Source organism: Microchirus variegatus (assembly GCF_963457635.1).
Source record: "Microchirus variegatus genome assembly, chromosome: 23".
NCBI classification, from domain to species: domain Eukaryota; kingdom Metazoa; phylum Chordata; class Actinopteri; order Pleuronectiformes; family Soleidae; genus Microchirus; species Microchirus variegatus.
In genome coordinates, this window is record NC_139824.1 from 8,331,003 (window position 1) to 8,347,404 (window position 16,402).

The window sequence follows — 16,402 nt, forward strand, 5'->3', positions numbered from 1 at the left end:
CTCTGTGATATGAAAACAAAGACTTTTACTTTGAAAGCGTGTGCATTGTTGTCCTGAGTATGTTTCATTGCAGCATTTGCGATGGATTTCCAAGATATGTTCATGTCAAATGAGCAGTCTAGAAGTTCACCGGTCATTTTCTGCTCTCATTATTACATTAGCCTTCACATGTTAGTCTTTAGAAGTGTTGTTTTGAAGCCTGCATGTAAAAACTGGTCCTCGCAGAGATAGAGAAACAACACACACACGCACACACACACACACTGCTGGCAGATCACGTGATTTCAGAGAAACGCTCAGAGTAAAGAGAAAGTAAAACTGGAGCCAGCTGGCAGCGCGCGCACACACACGCGCACGCGTGCACTTATCGCTCCCCATAATCAAAAACCCTGTCACATGAACGCGCGCGCCCAGACTCCGCCTCCCCCTGCGGTGGAGACTACACTAATAAAAGTGAAAGTAAAAAAAAAAGAATCTTGTGCTCAGGACGAGCTGACGCTTTAGTGTAAGTTCAGATCCACCACAGACTCTGACACAGTTACAAGTAAGTCCGCTTTATTTCACCTGCGTTTGTGCACGTTACAGTTACATGGTTAATGTTGTTGTGTTTTTAAAAAAAATAATAGTTTGTGCCACATGAGGGGAAAAAACATCTGTTTGAATTAGGCGCCTTTAACAGGGTCAGTAGATAATAACAATAATATAAAAAAAAACATTTTAATTTCAAATATCAGGTTTATTCAGATTTTCGATTATTTGTTATGAATATGTAAAATAAGTGATTTGTTTATTCCCCATTATTGTAACCGTTACACCAGGAGACACTAGTGTAACACAGAAGGAATTATACTTTAATTTATAATAATTGTATTTAACTTTTATTTCACCAGGTGACTCTACTGAGAACCACTGCTCATTTGCAATAACCACGTTAAAAAAAAGAATACAAAAAATGTGTACACACATAAATATATATCTATAAATATAAATATAAATATATACATTAAATTAAAAATTGAATGGCTACATCCACAATATAATATTATAAATAATAGGTTTATAGAATGTTGGGGAAACATGCCGGATTATTCTTATTATAACAACATTGTTTCCAGATCAATTTCTTTACGTTGTTGTTGTTTAGATGTTTATTACACATTATCACATGCTATTCTTTATTTTCTCTATTGTTTCAGTTTTACGTAACACTTTCCTTAAATATTCTTTGATGAAACATACGTGTTTTTTTTAAAGAAGTTTACACTACATTTGTCACTTTTATGGCTCTCTTTTATTATTATAATTATTATTATTATTTTAACTTAAGTTAGTCCTTTAAATCTCTAATAAAACCATCACTCTGATGTTAAAGAGCTGAGTAAATTTAAAATAAAAACTTGAAACTAAAGAAAGGCATTAAAGGCATCGTTTTCTTTCAAATATAGTGACACTTTATCTCTTTTAAAGTGATGATGGTGCAAAACAAACCGGCTGCATTTGTGAGTAATTGCGAAAGCAGGGCCCAAGAGAATTTGCACAACACGCGGCCAACACTGCTCAGAGTTTAACGCAGATAGACGTTTATCTCCGCTAAACTATTGAAAGCGAGGGTCAAAGTTACAAGCAAAGGTGACATGTTTACAGTCACTAACTCACTGAAAGGAAACAAAAGTCTTTTTTTTTTTATCAAGCGTGTCTTACAATCACTTTAAATTAAATCTTGCAAAAAAACATGCATGTCAAAAAATGTGCATTGCAGCAGAAACAGCAGAAAGAGAAAGTCTTTGTTAAACACTAAATACCAGTTCTTTTCTTTCTTTCTTTTTTCACGTCTTGCACGACGACTGAGAAAGCGAAAGTGTTCATTTGTCATCATTGTAATCTCACACTCGCCCTTCCCAATGATGTGATTTATTGTCATACGACCTCAGACGAACACGCACACACACGATTACGCTGTTTTATACATCTGTTCATGCCTTGTCGCGGTTGTATTTATCATTCATAGTTTCTATATCGTAGGATAAGGCGGTAACGTTTTCTGACATTTTATGGACCGAGTGATTAATCGATGACTCGTGAAAATAATCGACGGATTAATCGATTATGAAAATAATCATTAGTTGCAGCTCCAAACCAGTGCATATGTCTAGTTAAAGGTGCATTATGTAATAAATCTAAAGCAACTGGCCATAAAATCCTCCTAATATGTCACAGAGACTCAGGAATAATGTTCATATAACAAACTGAACTCACCAACAACAACAGTACAGACAAAATATTTGCATTAAAAAAAATATTTTGCAGACTGCAAATCATGTTTATGTTTTGAAATCATGTTTTGGCATGTGGCGCCACCTACCGCCGTCTACCAATCATTGCAGTCAGTAGAGTCTCAGCTGCCGAGCAACCACGGGTTGCCAGTTTCGTCAGAAAACGAAACCTAAAAGACCATCGGTATTTTAAATTTGAGTGTAGTAACCGTTTTTGGCCACATTCTTACATATGGCGACTTTAATGTTATTTGTTGAGGTGCAAATCAGGTTAGTACGTCGGTGTATCCGCTGCCTCTAGGGCTGAACAGTTAAAAGACATTTTATCAAAAATCGCAACACAGCCTGATGCAATTTTAAACTTTCATGCGATCGCAGGAGGTGCAGTTTTTGCCAAAGCCAAAATGTGTGTCAAAATGTCATTTATACGCATATTTTTTCGACAAACTGAAGAGAACGTCTTTGCTTGTTTGTCGCAGATATGCACAAATATCACACAGTCGTCGTTTTGAACATCGTCAGCCTAATAGCATAGTTGCCAAAGTTAGAAAAAACAATTTTTTTCAGCAAGCACATTGGTAAAGTTAGGCAGATATCACAATTACCAAAAAAAATGACTTAGGCAATTATGCTATTAGGCTAACAACATGTTTTTCCAATGAATCACCATTCCCTCTGATATCGCAAATCCTATCGCAATTCCATATATATTCAACATCTTTCAGCCCTAAATTCTGCCTCTCTGGTCAAATCTCAGCTACTGCATTCAGACTTTGCCATCGGCTTTCTTCGACCAACCGGAGCGAGGCTTGCTGTCCTGGACTCCTCCCCCTTTTTATGTAGCTATCGCTTTGTCCACGCCCCGTGTTCTGCACGCGTTGTTCACGTCCCTTTCAAGCAGAATATGGACGTTTTGTGTTATTATCAAATTGCTCTTTCTATTTTGTCAATTAATTAAATAAATAAACTAAACTAAACTACGGTTGGGAATGTTCGGTCAGTATCGGTGTCGGTTTGATACTGGTCAGCATTGCTAGAACTGATATCAGACAGCTAAAAATCCAAAAATCCTCTATATATCGCATGCCTTACTATGCACAGACTGGGAAAATGTAAATCCAAATCGGCAAAAGCATTTTAGCTGAGTCATGTTAGGGTTGTTTATTTCTTTGTTCTTTGTTCTGTGTTACACAGTTGGAGACTTATGTCTTTGAAATGACTCAGCACAAATGTCTTGTTCACAGCTTCCAAATATCGGTCATCGGCCTCCTTGACTATAAATAATCGGTATCGGTATTAGCCCTGAAAAAAACCATATCAGTCTATCTCTACTTCATACGTTCATAAATGGTCAAAAATGAATGACTGCATTGGAATTATATCAGTATTGGTAGATAATCGAGGTTTTGATATCGGACACAAAACTGTGATTTTCGGGGGAACATCCCTAAAAAAGTAAACTAATTATGCCGATGTCATCTGCAGAACAGCTGCTCTGGAATAAACTCGCCGTTCCCTGGAAGTCCCACCACTGCCATGTGTACTCTCTTATCAACGTCTGTATCCTCATTGGTATCAGTTTATTTACAAAACCTCTGTTTGTTTGCTCTGTGCTCAACATCCATAACAGTTATTTTAATCATCCCAAAAGAGCACGCCTCCGTTGGCCGTGTCATATTTCAGTGACTGGAAACTTAACTCCATCTCGTTCATATCCATTTCCTCCTTATTCAAAAACAGTTTCTGTGTTGTGTTTGTGGCCTCTGGCCGAGGTCGTCATTGTCATTTATTAAACCTACCTGGTTAAATAAAGATTAAATAAATAAGAGATTATGTGGAGGGCAAGGCAATTTTTGACTGTTGACTTTTCTCTGAGCAGATTCAGCTCCTGCTTCCCTTCAGCGCTCCGCGGTCATGTTTGTCAACCCTTGATTAAAACTTCAAACTGCTGTTAAACATGGAGTCACGGAGAAGGCCGAGCAGCAGCAGATGAAGAGCCGGAGGGACGAGTCGGCGATGGAGCTATCGCTGCCGCTAAAAAGTGAAGGGAATGGTGCAAGAGGCGGCGTGGAAGAGGATTTTTCTCCTTTCTAGGATGGTCAGAGACAATCTCGATCAAACAGCACAGCAGCAGAGCCAAAAGCAGAGCCAGGCGGGTGAGGCGCAGGCACGAGGTCAGCGCCCTGAGGAACGAGCAGGCCCTGAACGCAGCACAGACACGGTCAATGGCGACAGCACAGAGCCCACAGAGAGGCAGCTAGATTTCCTGCTCTGGAAGAAACTCAGATTAGAGCAACAACCTGACACCTGGCACCAGGTTAGTATCACAAGATTTTTGATCCAACATATTTAATTTCTTTAAATATGTTGAATTACACAGTTGGTCTGATGCGCCAAATGTTGTACGAATTTGAACTACTAATATTATCGTCGTTATTATTATTCATCAGTATTTCAAATTTTCCTCTCAATTAAAAGATAGAAAAGGTGAAATTAAAAAATTGCCCATGGCCAAGTCTGAGCAAAAATGCACAATATTGGCCTTTCCGCCGATATCCGATATATCGGGAGTGCTTGGGCCGATAACCGATATCGATATAAATCCGTTTTTACCTGTGCCTATAAATCACATATATGAGAAGACAAGGAGGTAGCAGCTCATTTAGTCAACTGTAGTCATTGGTCATATCGGCAGATAATACTTTTTAAAGCCAATATTTGCAGATATCGTTAATATTGTGCATCCTGCCTGGGCTGTTTATTTCTTCTTTTTGTTACACATTTGGAGAATGATGTCTTTGAAATGACTCGACACAAATTTGTCGTTAACAGCTTCATACTAGGGATCGACTGATTATCGTCCGATTATTTTGAAACTTTATTTACTGTAGAACACTTTAGGGAGCTGTTTATTTGTTGAAGTTGTCATTTAACTTTATAAGACTGCTGAGCCTGGGAGTTTCCTGAACTTTTTGTTAGAATTTTAAAACAAAGATATTAAAATCTTGCAAATCTGAAAAGCTGTTGAATAAATATATTCTTAATGGTATTTAAACGAAGTTAAGTGTTTGTATTCTTCAAAATTTTGACGCCAATATTTTCACTTTTACTGCAAATGAATATCGGCTCCAAATATCGATTATCGGCCTCCTTGACTACTAATATTCGGTATAGGTATTGGCCCTGAAAAAAACCCATATCAGTCTATCTCTACTTCATACGTTCATAAATGATCTAAAATGACTGTGTCGTACAATTATTGGTATCGGTAGATACTTATACTCATATTGGAATCAGTATCGCACACAAAAGAGTAGTATCGAGACGTCACTAACTATAATAACCTTGATGAACAAAGAAGTCTGTTTAATAAACATATGCTTAAAGGCATTAAAATGAAGTTAAGTGTTTTATATATTAATATTTTGACTTTTATTGCAAGTGAATATCGGCTCCATATATCAGTTATCAGCCTGATTGACTACTAATAATTGGTATCGGCCCTGAATAAACCCCTTATCGGTCTATGTGTACTTCATACATTCATAAATGGTCTAAAATGACTGTATCGGACTATAATCGGTATCGGTTTTTGATATTGAAATCGATATCGAACACACAGTGGTATTGAGACATTCCTAACTATCATAACCTTGATTTGGCAGAGAACAAGCAGTGAATTGTCTTGTTTGCTTCAGGTTGTGATTGTTTATGAGCCAAAGGTGTGTGTGTGTGTGTGTGTGTGTGTGACGAGAATAAAGAGCTCTATTGTCTGGACTGTGTTGTTTATTGTACGATTACAGTAAAAACCCACAGCATGCCTGAGCTATGATGCTTTCAGGTTTTCCCCAACACGGAAAACACTGACTCCACACGTATTGACTCTCCTCCTCATCCTCCTCCTCCTCCTCCTCCTCCTCTTTCACCTTCTCTCCTGTAGCTGGTGTCTGCAGACGACAAGTTACCCACACACCTGCGTCCGTTCAGCAGTCCCGCCGAGTATGAGCTGGTGAAGAGCACTTACCAGCAGCTCCAGCACAGCGGTTACTACTGGGGACCGATGAGCATGGAGGAGGCGCACAAAGTCCTCTCACAGACGTTACTGGGCACCTTCCTCATCAGGTAACCTCGCAACGATCGTTTCACCGTCGTTTCACCACCTGTACTAGAGCCAGACAATAACACAGTGTCCACTACGAAAGTGATGTTTCATAATTTACTTTTGTTTACTTTAGACCAGGTGTCTCAAACTCATTATTATTAGTAGTATTTTTTGTGGGGTAAAAAGCAGTATTATGTCACAATATTCCATGATATATGGAATATTTAACAGACTTTCAAAATAAAAGCTTTTGTTTTGAAATGGAACGATAACATAAAATGTACAGTTTGCTGTAAAAAAAAAAATCACGATGCAAAATTAATAAATGAAAGACATTTATTAACAATTATTTTAGGTTGATATTGAGTGGCGGGGCCATATGAAATCAATTGGGGGGCCACATGTGGTCCGCAGGCCGCAAGATTGAGACTCCTACTTTAGACATTAAATGGCTAAACTAATTATGTCTTAGTCTAAGTATTAAATGTGAATCACACACACACAAATATGGAAACAACATACAATATAAAGTCTATTTATAATAATAATATACATAGACTTTTCATAGTTTCTCATATTTGTTTAAACCCATAATGAACTGTTTTCAAGATGAAAATATGTTTCCAAAATGTTGTTGCAGTTCCCCTTTTAGCCATATGGCCGAGCTCTAATCACTATGTTCTGTTGTGAAGTCAACTCTTGTGCCAGATGTTCTCAAAGGGGGATTTCCACATACATGTGGTTATAAAACAAGTAAATTAAATAAACCAAGTTGATCTATTTTAGTTGTAGGAATGCAAAGTGAGTTTTTTTTTGTGTGTGTTGGGGACAGTTTGTCTGTTGTTGACTGAGTTCACGGACATTAGTTGGATTTGGGTTGTGTGTTTTTTTTACTTTCATTTTAAAGAATAAGGTCACCATTTTTTCAAACTTTGTTCCGCGTACATGTTTGTCTTGTGGCAGTGTTTGTAATAACACAAACGCAGACTCCACATGCTGTGCCGTCTGTGCTACTAAGAAAGAATTTCACACTTTGATGATTTGATGTGAAACGTTTGAATACAGCACTGCACAAAATTTGAGATTTGGATTATAAATGCTATGCTATCTGATTAATTTGGTCTGAATAGTCTCGAGATTGTTGGACCTATTTGTATTTTGAAAACGTGACTTATGTGTGTTTCAATCAGCAGATTTGTTTTTGATTTGCACATAAAAACTTCAATTTAAGATGTTGTGTAAATTCTCTGCTGCTGGTGAAGAATGAAAAAGAGAACTTCTGTCGGTGGACAAGTTTTTATTTTCGCTGCAAAGAAAAGGTCAATCTTCACAGGAATGATCCTAGCTGGAGAAAGACCCCAAGCAAAGTGTGCCCTCCACATTTATACCTGAGCAACTCCCCTTTTGCATTACTCCAATAGACAAAGAGTCCGCCATTCCAGGCGGTGTTTTCACACCTCTTTGTCTACTGTAGGTATCGGGGAGCCAAAAGGGGAGAAAAAAGTCAGAAAGTTGGTTAGAATACGGTTTAATAGAAGCCTAGTTATCGTCTGCAAATGGCTCCAGACCAGACTGTGTCAAAACATGGTTAAGCCGTGGGCCAAACAGGAAACAGCCAGACCACAACATTGTTTCACAATAAAGTAAATACATATTTTAAATTTTTTTTTTTAATTAACTCTACCTTCAAGCCAAATGAGAATATTTCAAATATGATCTAGACCAGTGCATTATGGGATTTGTAGTATGAAGGGTGCATGTGCTATTTACCACCGGGCCATTAAAATAGATGTATAATTGTATCTCAGGCCTTGAGTTCTGCAAATTCTGCATGATTTTCTGCTACAAAGTCCGGTGAGACAAGTAAGCGTGCGCACGCTGACATTGTGCTGGTGTTTTCATGCAGAGACAGCTGCCAGCCCAATGTTTTCTTCACCCTGAGCTACCAAAGCGAGGACGGCCCGACCAGCGTCCGCGTCCAGATCAACAACCTGCTCTTCAGCCTGCACGGCAGCCAAAGGAATTTCCCTTCATTCTTCACCCTTCTCACCTATTACACATCCTCGTCCTGTAAGCTGACTGCGCCCTACCGCCGGCAGCGCCCGGAGAGCCTAAAGCAGGCGTGCAGGAGGGCGTTTGTTCGCGCGCACAGAGCAGAGGACATAAGCGACACACCTGGACTGAGTCTTCAAGTCAAAAACTATGTTCACGCGTACCCGCACTGTATATAACAGCACGAGTGGACACAGTGTTTTTTTTTTAGACGCTGTACGACGTAAAGTTAAAAGTATTTGTAAAAAATGTTTATTTGCACATATTAAATGGACAGAGTGGTATAGTTTACAGTAAGCATGTGATTTTTCTTTTGTCACTCGATACACAGAGGCTGAAAACATGAATAGTTGATAAATGAACGAGTGAAGTACTTTCAATAAATGCATGTATATTTATTGTTATTATTAAATGTTAACCTACCATGTGGAAAATCGATATATTGCAGCAGTGTATATACATATATACATATACAAAAGAGGTCAAAAGGCTAAGGTTACTGATCTGAGACAGGAAACATGCAGGCTAAATAAGTGCACACGGGTGAATCACATCAGGGCGGGGCAGGTAATCACAGAGGAGGGGAAACTTTACAGGAAGCAGACACTGACAATAGTAATTATTTCAAAATAAAACAGGAAGTACAGATAAGTACATGCATGAGAAACGGCTTTTATTGTCTGTCCCAAACAGTGACAGAAATGTTCCTTAAAACACTTTATAACACTTTTTAAGACACGTTCAGACTCACAAGGTTAAAAGTAGTAATAATGCAGCTGCTGTAGAAACATGTCAATGCCAGTGTCACACTATGTGCACATAAGAGGCTTATTTTAAAGCTGTAGTGCGCAACTTTTTTACATACAAACACATTTCCATTGCATTCAAACCACTGTCAAAATTACCTGTCACATAACAGTCCCGCGCAGCTCTCTCTATATTTGTTAGTATAGCAGTGGTTTGGGTTCTTGTGTCACCTGGTGACACTCCTGCACTGCACACTGTTTGTTTTATGTGGAGGCAAACTGAGACACAGCAGCAGCAGCAGCAGCAGTGCTGAAGCGACACAGCTGCAAACAGGTCGGTGCATGATTGAAAACAGAAGAGGCTGCTCAAACAACCCAGTTCTCTGGCAGTTCGACAGGATAAAAGTGTTTCCTTTTTATCGAGTGCCACAGTGACGATGATAAATGTGGGGGTTTTTTTGGTGTTGAAGTTAGGTAGGAATCACGCGCAGAACGAGTATTATGTGCTTTATGCAGATATTCATTCTTTTTTTGGAACTAAACTAAGGTGGGGGTTCATTTCGGTGAATTTTTCCACACACACAAACTTGTTTTTATCCCTTAGTGAGGACACATCATAGACATAAAGCATTCCCTAACCCCTTACCTTAACCTTAACCATCACAATTAAGTACCTAACATTAACCCTTATCCTAAATCCAATTCGAACCCTAACATTTTTTTTTGCATTTTTTGACCTCACAAAGTTATAAATACAAGTTTCTCACACACACACACATGGTTGTATTCCATACTTTGTGTGGACACTCATAGACATAATGTGTTCCCGAGCCCCTTATTAACCATGACAACTAAGGGTGCATTCACACCAGCCCTTCTTAATCCAAACCCTGCTGTGTGAATGCTCAACTGAACTCGGACGCAGGGCATTGTGGGTAAACACGACCAAAACATACATGCGTGTAGAGCTATATAATAAGATTTGATCTTGCTCTTATGCGGCGGAAACAGAAGTTGCTCTGCATTAATGAACAGATGAGCGAGTTTTCTTGTTCATTGTTTGTCTGATCTTCTCCTTCAGTAATTTTTGATACAGCGCCCCCTCAGGCGAGAAGGGGGAATACAGTCTGAAAAGTGCCAAACCCTTAACCTAAACTTAATTCTAACCCCAAATCCAGGTCTTAGTCCTCAAAAAGCCTATTAAAGTTGTGTGGACCAGCTAAAATGTCCTCGCAAAGACAGGTTTGTTTGACAATTAGTCCACACACAGGCTATTTAAGACGTGCACACGCTCTCACACACTTTCTTTATTAAAAAATAGTCTCTTGTCATTTGTTCTACTTCCTGTCCTAAATCTTACTGGTAGTGGCCCCTTTAGTTTTAATTAGCCCTGCACCAGGGACACACACACACACACACACACTCCTATCCTTAAATTATCTGTCTCATTAACCAGACGCTGATATAAGGAGACACAGAGGTGAGGCCTGCACCTTTCTCAACAATATAATCATTTTACATTTAAAAAAAAACAAAAAACAAGATGAATCAAAGTAAAATTATTTTTACCAATGAAACAATAAACAAATCACATTAAAGTGTAGATTAACTCAGATTAAGTTCGATTTATCCACAGTGTCCTGCGTCCTCGTGCTGCGTTCACCTCCTGCACGCGACACAGTGGCCACGTTGTCACTGCTCTGACAAACGACCTCTCTTGACTTGTATGCGCCCGCACGAGCGCGCACACGCACGCACGCGCCCCGGGATTACAACAACTGGAGTGAACGAGCGCGCACAAAAACGCTCGTGTTTATGTAATGCCAACCATCGCATGTGACTCTGTCACTGTGTGTGTGTGAGTGTGTGCGCGTGTGTGTGTGTGCGCGCGCACGCACGCTGGTCCGCGGCGGCACTCGGATGAAGAACTCGTGAGATTTCAGCGGTGCGGTTTTGACCCATCATCCAGGAGGGCGCTCGAGCTCCATCGATTTCCACGCGCAGGACGCGCGTAGACCCACCGGTGAAAGCGTCACGCGGAGACCATCTGTGTCATCTGTCGCGCGTGTTCTTGCATCTGGTTCGAGGGAGCGTGGACAGGTCGCTGATCTGTGGCCCGGTCTGCGGAGGAGAGGCAGGGCAAGAGAGGAGAGTCTGAGAGGCGCTGGACTCCCGGACGGATCCGAGCATCCCACGGTCCCGGCACTCATCCATCCATCATCCATCATCCATCCATCCCTTTCCTTCCTTCCTTCCTTCCTTCCTCCCTCCGCGCCTCAGCTCCAGCAGGAGGCCGGGAGCGGCGGCAGGATGTAGCAGCGGATTAACAGAGGAGAGAGGGGCGCTCAGAGGACGAGAGCGGGAGCGGGAGCGAGCGGACTGCGGTGGGACGGAGGGGACATGGGGAAGGACCAGGAGCTGCTCCAGGCCGTGAAGACCGAGGACCTGCTGACTGCACAGCGGCTTCTCCAGAGACCACGGCCGGGGAAAGCTAGTCAGTATATGTCCATACTTCTGCTGACACACACACACACACACACACACACACACACACACACACACACACACACACACACACACACACACACACACACACACACGCACACAGCTGTTCTCCTCAGGACACTGCGTTGACTTCCATCCATTTGGACACCCCTACATACATCACCACCCCTGACCTTAACCATAACCAGTTACCATAACCTTAACCAAACCACACTTAACATCTAAGACATAAACTAAACTCACACATTCAGTTTCACCTCTTTAGGACCAGGTTTTGGTCTCTGTGAGGACCACTGGTCCTGACAAGGTCAGTGTTTATGCCAGGTCCTAAAGAGGCGATAAATACAAGCACACACACACACATACGCGCGCGCGCGTGCACAGACGTACAGTGCACCATTTAGGTCCACATCAGATGTCCTGACCTGGCAATGACGGCGCGCGCGTGTGTGTGTGAGAGAGAGTGATGACGCTGCACGTGTGTGAGTGCAGTCATCAAAATGTGATTAGAAATTAAAAAAGGCTTGTCAACCCCATTTCCCACAATTCACCATGTTTTGTGTGCGTGAGCGAGAAAGAGAGAGAGAGAGAGGGAGGTGGAAGGTCCTACACTGCTCTCAGGACTGGGGGGATTGTTGGTGTGTGTGAAGATGCCAGATGTTGGTGGTAATAATGTGATGACTGAGTGAGTGTGTGAGTGTACATGCACACATGTGCACGTATGTGTGTGTGTGTGTGTGTGTGTGTGTGTGTGTGTGTGTGTGTGTGTGTGTGTGTGTGTGTGTGTGTGTGTGTGTGTGTGTGTGTGTGACGTGGAATCAGCTGGGACTTGAGGTGATAATTAGATTTCAATTACAGCTTTGAAAGTGCTCTCCTCCTCTTCCATTTCACCACCGGGTCACACTCCATTCCTCTCCTCTCCTCATGCCTTCTCTTGACACTTCCCTTCCCTACTCCCCCCCCTCCTCCTCCTCCTTTAACTCTTCCCTCGTCCATCTCCTCTCACGTCCCGTCCACCGTCCCTCCTTCAGTAACGTCCTTTTATCACCTGTCCTCTCTCACGACTCCCTTTCTGTAAGCCTTTTCCTCACCCCCTGTCCTCTCTCCTCCGCGCTTCACTTTTCATTTCCTCTCCTCTCCTCTCGCATGTTTGTCTGTGAACATTCCATCAGTGCCACGAAAAAAAAAAAAAAAAAAAATGCTTCTACTCAAATGCCAGAACAGATCAGCTCCGAGTGCTCAGTCCACTGCACACTGACAAAAAGAGAGAGGAGGAGGAGGAGGAGGTGGTGGTGGTGGGACAGAGGGTGAGGAGGAGAGTCAAAGAGAGGATGAGAGGGAGGAGTGCAGGAGGACAGGAGTAGGGAAACACTGAGATATGGACGCCAGGAGATGAAGAGACAGGAAGTGATGGGGAGAGGTGAGAGGGTGAGATAGGGAAGGTGTGTGCGTGTGTGTGTGTACCTGGTATTCCTTATGTTGTGGGGACCAAAATCTGTTTACACAGTCACATTATGGGGACTCGTCTTATTTATGGCGGACAAAAATCAAATCCCCTGAACGTAAATTACTACATTTTACGGCGAAGATATTTTTAAAGTTAGGCTGAGGAGGGGTTAGGTTACGATTAGGGCACTCGTGATTATGGTAAGTCTACAGTCCTCAGTCACATGACTAACACATAACATGTCAACTGTGTGTGTGTGTGTGTGTGTGTGTGTGTGTGTGTGTGTGTGTGTGTGTGTGTGTGTGTGTGTGTGTGAGTCTGCTTTAAGAATGAATAATTGAACGGGAACCCAGGTTTCTCTGCTGGATGAGCTGTGACTTACGCGTGCACACACACACACACACACACACACACACACACACACACACACAGTTGACATGTTGTGTGTTAGTCATGTGCCTGATGCTCGTGGTTGTATTATTAATAGCATGTTAATGGTGTGAATGGCTCGGAGTGAGTCGTTGACATGGTTTTCCATGTTTTCCTGCAGATTGTCATAGTTCAGTGGAGGCTATGAAAGAAACAGAAAGACCATGCACTGTGTCCACACAGGCTGTAACTAAAGGCTGTAATTAATGTAATTATTGATCGTCAGCAGAGTGTTTACTGACGCTTTACTGGAGAGAAAAAAAAAATAACTTCTGCGTTGCCAGGTTGTGAAAAATCCTTCTTTAGCATGGAAATAGGCTGTGATGGCCCCTCTCTGCAGTTTGAACGCAATTGTCATTGTGTTTCACACAGTTACGCATTAACGTTTGACAACAATTGTCAGAATTGAACAAGGGTTTGGACCCAATTGCACAACCCGGGAGACAAAGTGAAAAATAAACAATATTTTATGATGAAAGTGCAATAAAAAAACATTCATATGTGGGAAAAGCTACTAGGGCTAAAGCTAACAAACAAAAAGCACTCTTTCAAGGAAAGCTAACAAACAAAACCACATGTAGCGCCCTTAGCCTTTCTGTACGAAAACACATTAATGACACTCGGGTTCGGGAAGCCGCACACCTTAAATCATTCAAATGACCCAAAACTAGGAAGTGAACCTCGTCAATTTATTGTCACACAACGATAAACTTGCACTAAATGAAAATTAAATACAAAAACAGAGCTCTTTTAGAGAATAAATAAATAAAATTTCAATGAAAGTGTCACTTCTTTTAAGTGAGACTACAGTGGTGGCACGTTAGCTTAGCCACCTATCTTTTAGCGTCCACGTTACTATTACTAATACTGCAGATAATACCTGAGCTAGCATAACTGCTGGCACTACACGTGACTAGCGTTAGCATCTCGCTAATGGCGCAAGCGTTAGCAACTGAGTTAGTGATTTTACAGTTAGCTTACTTTCCTTTTTTCTCACAGCACACAGTGACTCTTTGAAAACTGCCACCGTCGTAAATGTGAGAAAGTCACTGACACACAGTGTCACATCTCATATACAGTGATTTAAGATACGATAGACTTGTCATTGTAAGTTTAAAAGCAGAGTGCACAGTGTAATAGCAGAAGAACACACTTTTGCACCTATCCCCTAAATAAACCAAATGCTGTCACTGTTCTGTATTCAGAAGAATGCTAATATCCAGCTTTTTGTCCCACCAGGGTTATTATGGTTATTATGAAGCAACAGGAAAAGTATATCTTTCCCAACATCTTGCTCCTGCTGCGTCTTGTTGACAGAGAAACTGCTGGGAACATGAAAGTCGTGCCCGATTAAGCCTTTAATAAAGTATAACTCAAGCTGTCAGCAAACGTAAGACAGTTACTTACAAGCGTTGATAAATAATTAATAACTTGTTCTACAACAATCCATCAAGTCTGTTAACAGGCTGGTAAAAAATAGATTTTGGACCAGTCCAGATTTTCCCAAGGGAAGCACTTGAACAGTTTGACTGAACATTTGCTGAGGAGGCTGAACTCTTTTAATGTGAGGAAAGACGTGCCTTGCAATTTTTAATAGGGAGACCTTTAACATTGTCTTTTATTTGTTGGTTCAGTGTTTTATCTTCCAAAAACAGAAATGCTCTTAGCAGCATTGTAAATATCTGCTGGGGTCAAGCACAGAGACCTGCGTTCAATCCGGGGACGTGGGGTGACTAAAAAGGTCAAAAACATTATCAATGATCATGATCACATTCTGGCGTCTGAGTTCAAGCTTCTACTCTCAGGTCGCCGGTTTCTTTTCCCCTGAGCAACAACAATTAGGTAATCTTTCATACCCTCAACTATCAGACAACTTAGCTTGGATCAGGGTCAATTTGACTTATTTTAGTTATCTTTGGGGTCAATTTGACTTTTTATAGTCATCTTTGGGGTCAATTTTACTTATTATAGTCTTCTTTGATGTCAGTTTTAATAAATGTAGTAATCTTTGGGGTCAATTTTACTAAATGTAGTAATCTGGGTCAATTTTACTTATTTTAGTCATCTTTGGGGTCAATTTTACTTATTTTAATAATCTTTTGAGTCAATTATACTAAATATAGTAATCTTTGGTGTCAATTCTTATAAATGTAGTAATCTTTGGGGTCAAATTAACTTATTTTAATAATATTTGGGGTCAATTTTACCATAGTAATCTTTGGTATCAATTTTACTTATTGTAGAAATCTGGGGTCAATTTTACTTATTTGAATAATCTTTCGGGTCAATTATACTAAATATAGTAATCTTTCGGGTCAATTTATCTTATTTTAATAATCTTTGGGATCAATTTTACTTATTTTAGTCATCTTTGGGGTCAATTATACTAAATATAGTAATCTTTGGTATCAATTTTACTCATTATAGTAATCTTTAGGATCAATTTTACTTATTATAGTAATTTTTGGGGTAAATTTGACTTAATTTAGTAATCTTTGGGGTCAATTTAACTTATTTTAATAATCTTTGTTTTCAATTTTACTCATAGTCATCTTTGGGGTCAATTATACTAAATATAGTAATCTTTAGGGTAAATTTTACTTACTATACTAATATTTGGGGTCAATTATACTAAATCTAGTAGCCTTTGGTATCAGTTTAACTTATAGTCATCTTTGGGGTCATGAAACAAGCATATTTGAGAGAGTAGGAGAGGCCAGGGTTGAGATGTTTGGTCACATGCAGAGGAGGGATTGTGATTATTTTGGACAAAGCTTGTTGATAGAGCCGCGGAGCAGGAGGAAAAGAGGAGGACCACAGACAAGGTTCACCAAATCTATATTTAAAC

General features: G+C 40.5%; 2 protein-coding genes across 2 annotated transcripts in view; both read left to right on the top strand.

Annotated features, from left to right (window-relative positions):
- The first annotated feature begins 464 nt into the window (after window positions 1-464).
- On the top strand, window positions 465-8,612 carry LOC310943863 (suppressor of cytokine signaling 1-like). The gene is made up of 4 exons (XM_083909538.1): window positions 465-544; window positions 4,153-4,590; window positions 6,214-6,395; window positions 8,282-8,612. The coding sequence occupies exons 2-4, from the start codon at window positions 4,324-4,326 to the stop codon at window positions 8,604-8,606; spliced, it is 774 nt and encodes a 257-aa protein (XP_083765664.1). The 5' UTR covers window positions 465-544; window positions 4,153-4,323; the 3' UTR covers window positions 8,607-8,612.
- Window positions 8,613-11,573: 2,961 nt separating this feature from the next.
- Window positions 11,574-16,402, top strand: part of LOC310943474 (uncharacterized protein) — a gene marked incomplete at both ends in the record, with an annotated part of 37,972 nt that continues 33,143 nt past the window's right edge. Inside the window, one exon of the mRNA XM_083909055.1 lies at window positions 11,574-11,667. Within this exon, the coding sequence (XP_083765181.1) occupies window positions 11,574-11,667 (94 nt within the window). The remainder of the gene's footprint in view (window positions 11,668-16,402) is intronic.

What these genes read in the sequence shown, in the direction of transcription:
- LOC310943863 (XM_083909538.1), top strand. Translation starts at nt 4,324, where the DNA reads ATGGTGCAAGAGGCGGCGTGGAAGAGGATTTTTCTCCTTTCTAGGATG. An exon ending in AACCTGACACCTGGCACCAG is followed by an intron (nt 4,591 to 6,213) that starts GTTAGTATCACA and finishes TCTCTCCTGTAG; the next exon opens with CTGGTGTCTGCAGACGACAA. An exon ending in CTGGGCACCTTCCTCATCAG is followed by an intron (nt 6,396 to 8,281) that starts GTAACCTCGCAA and finishes GTTTTCATGCAG; the next exon opens with AGACAGCTGCCAGCCCAATG.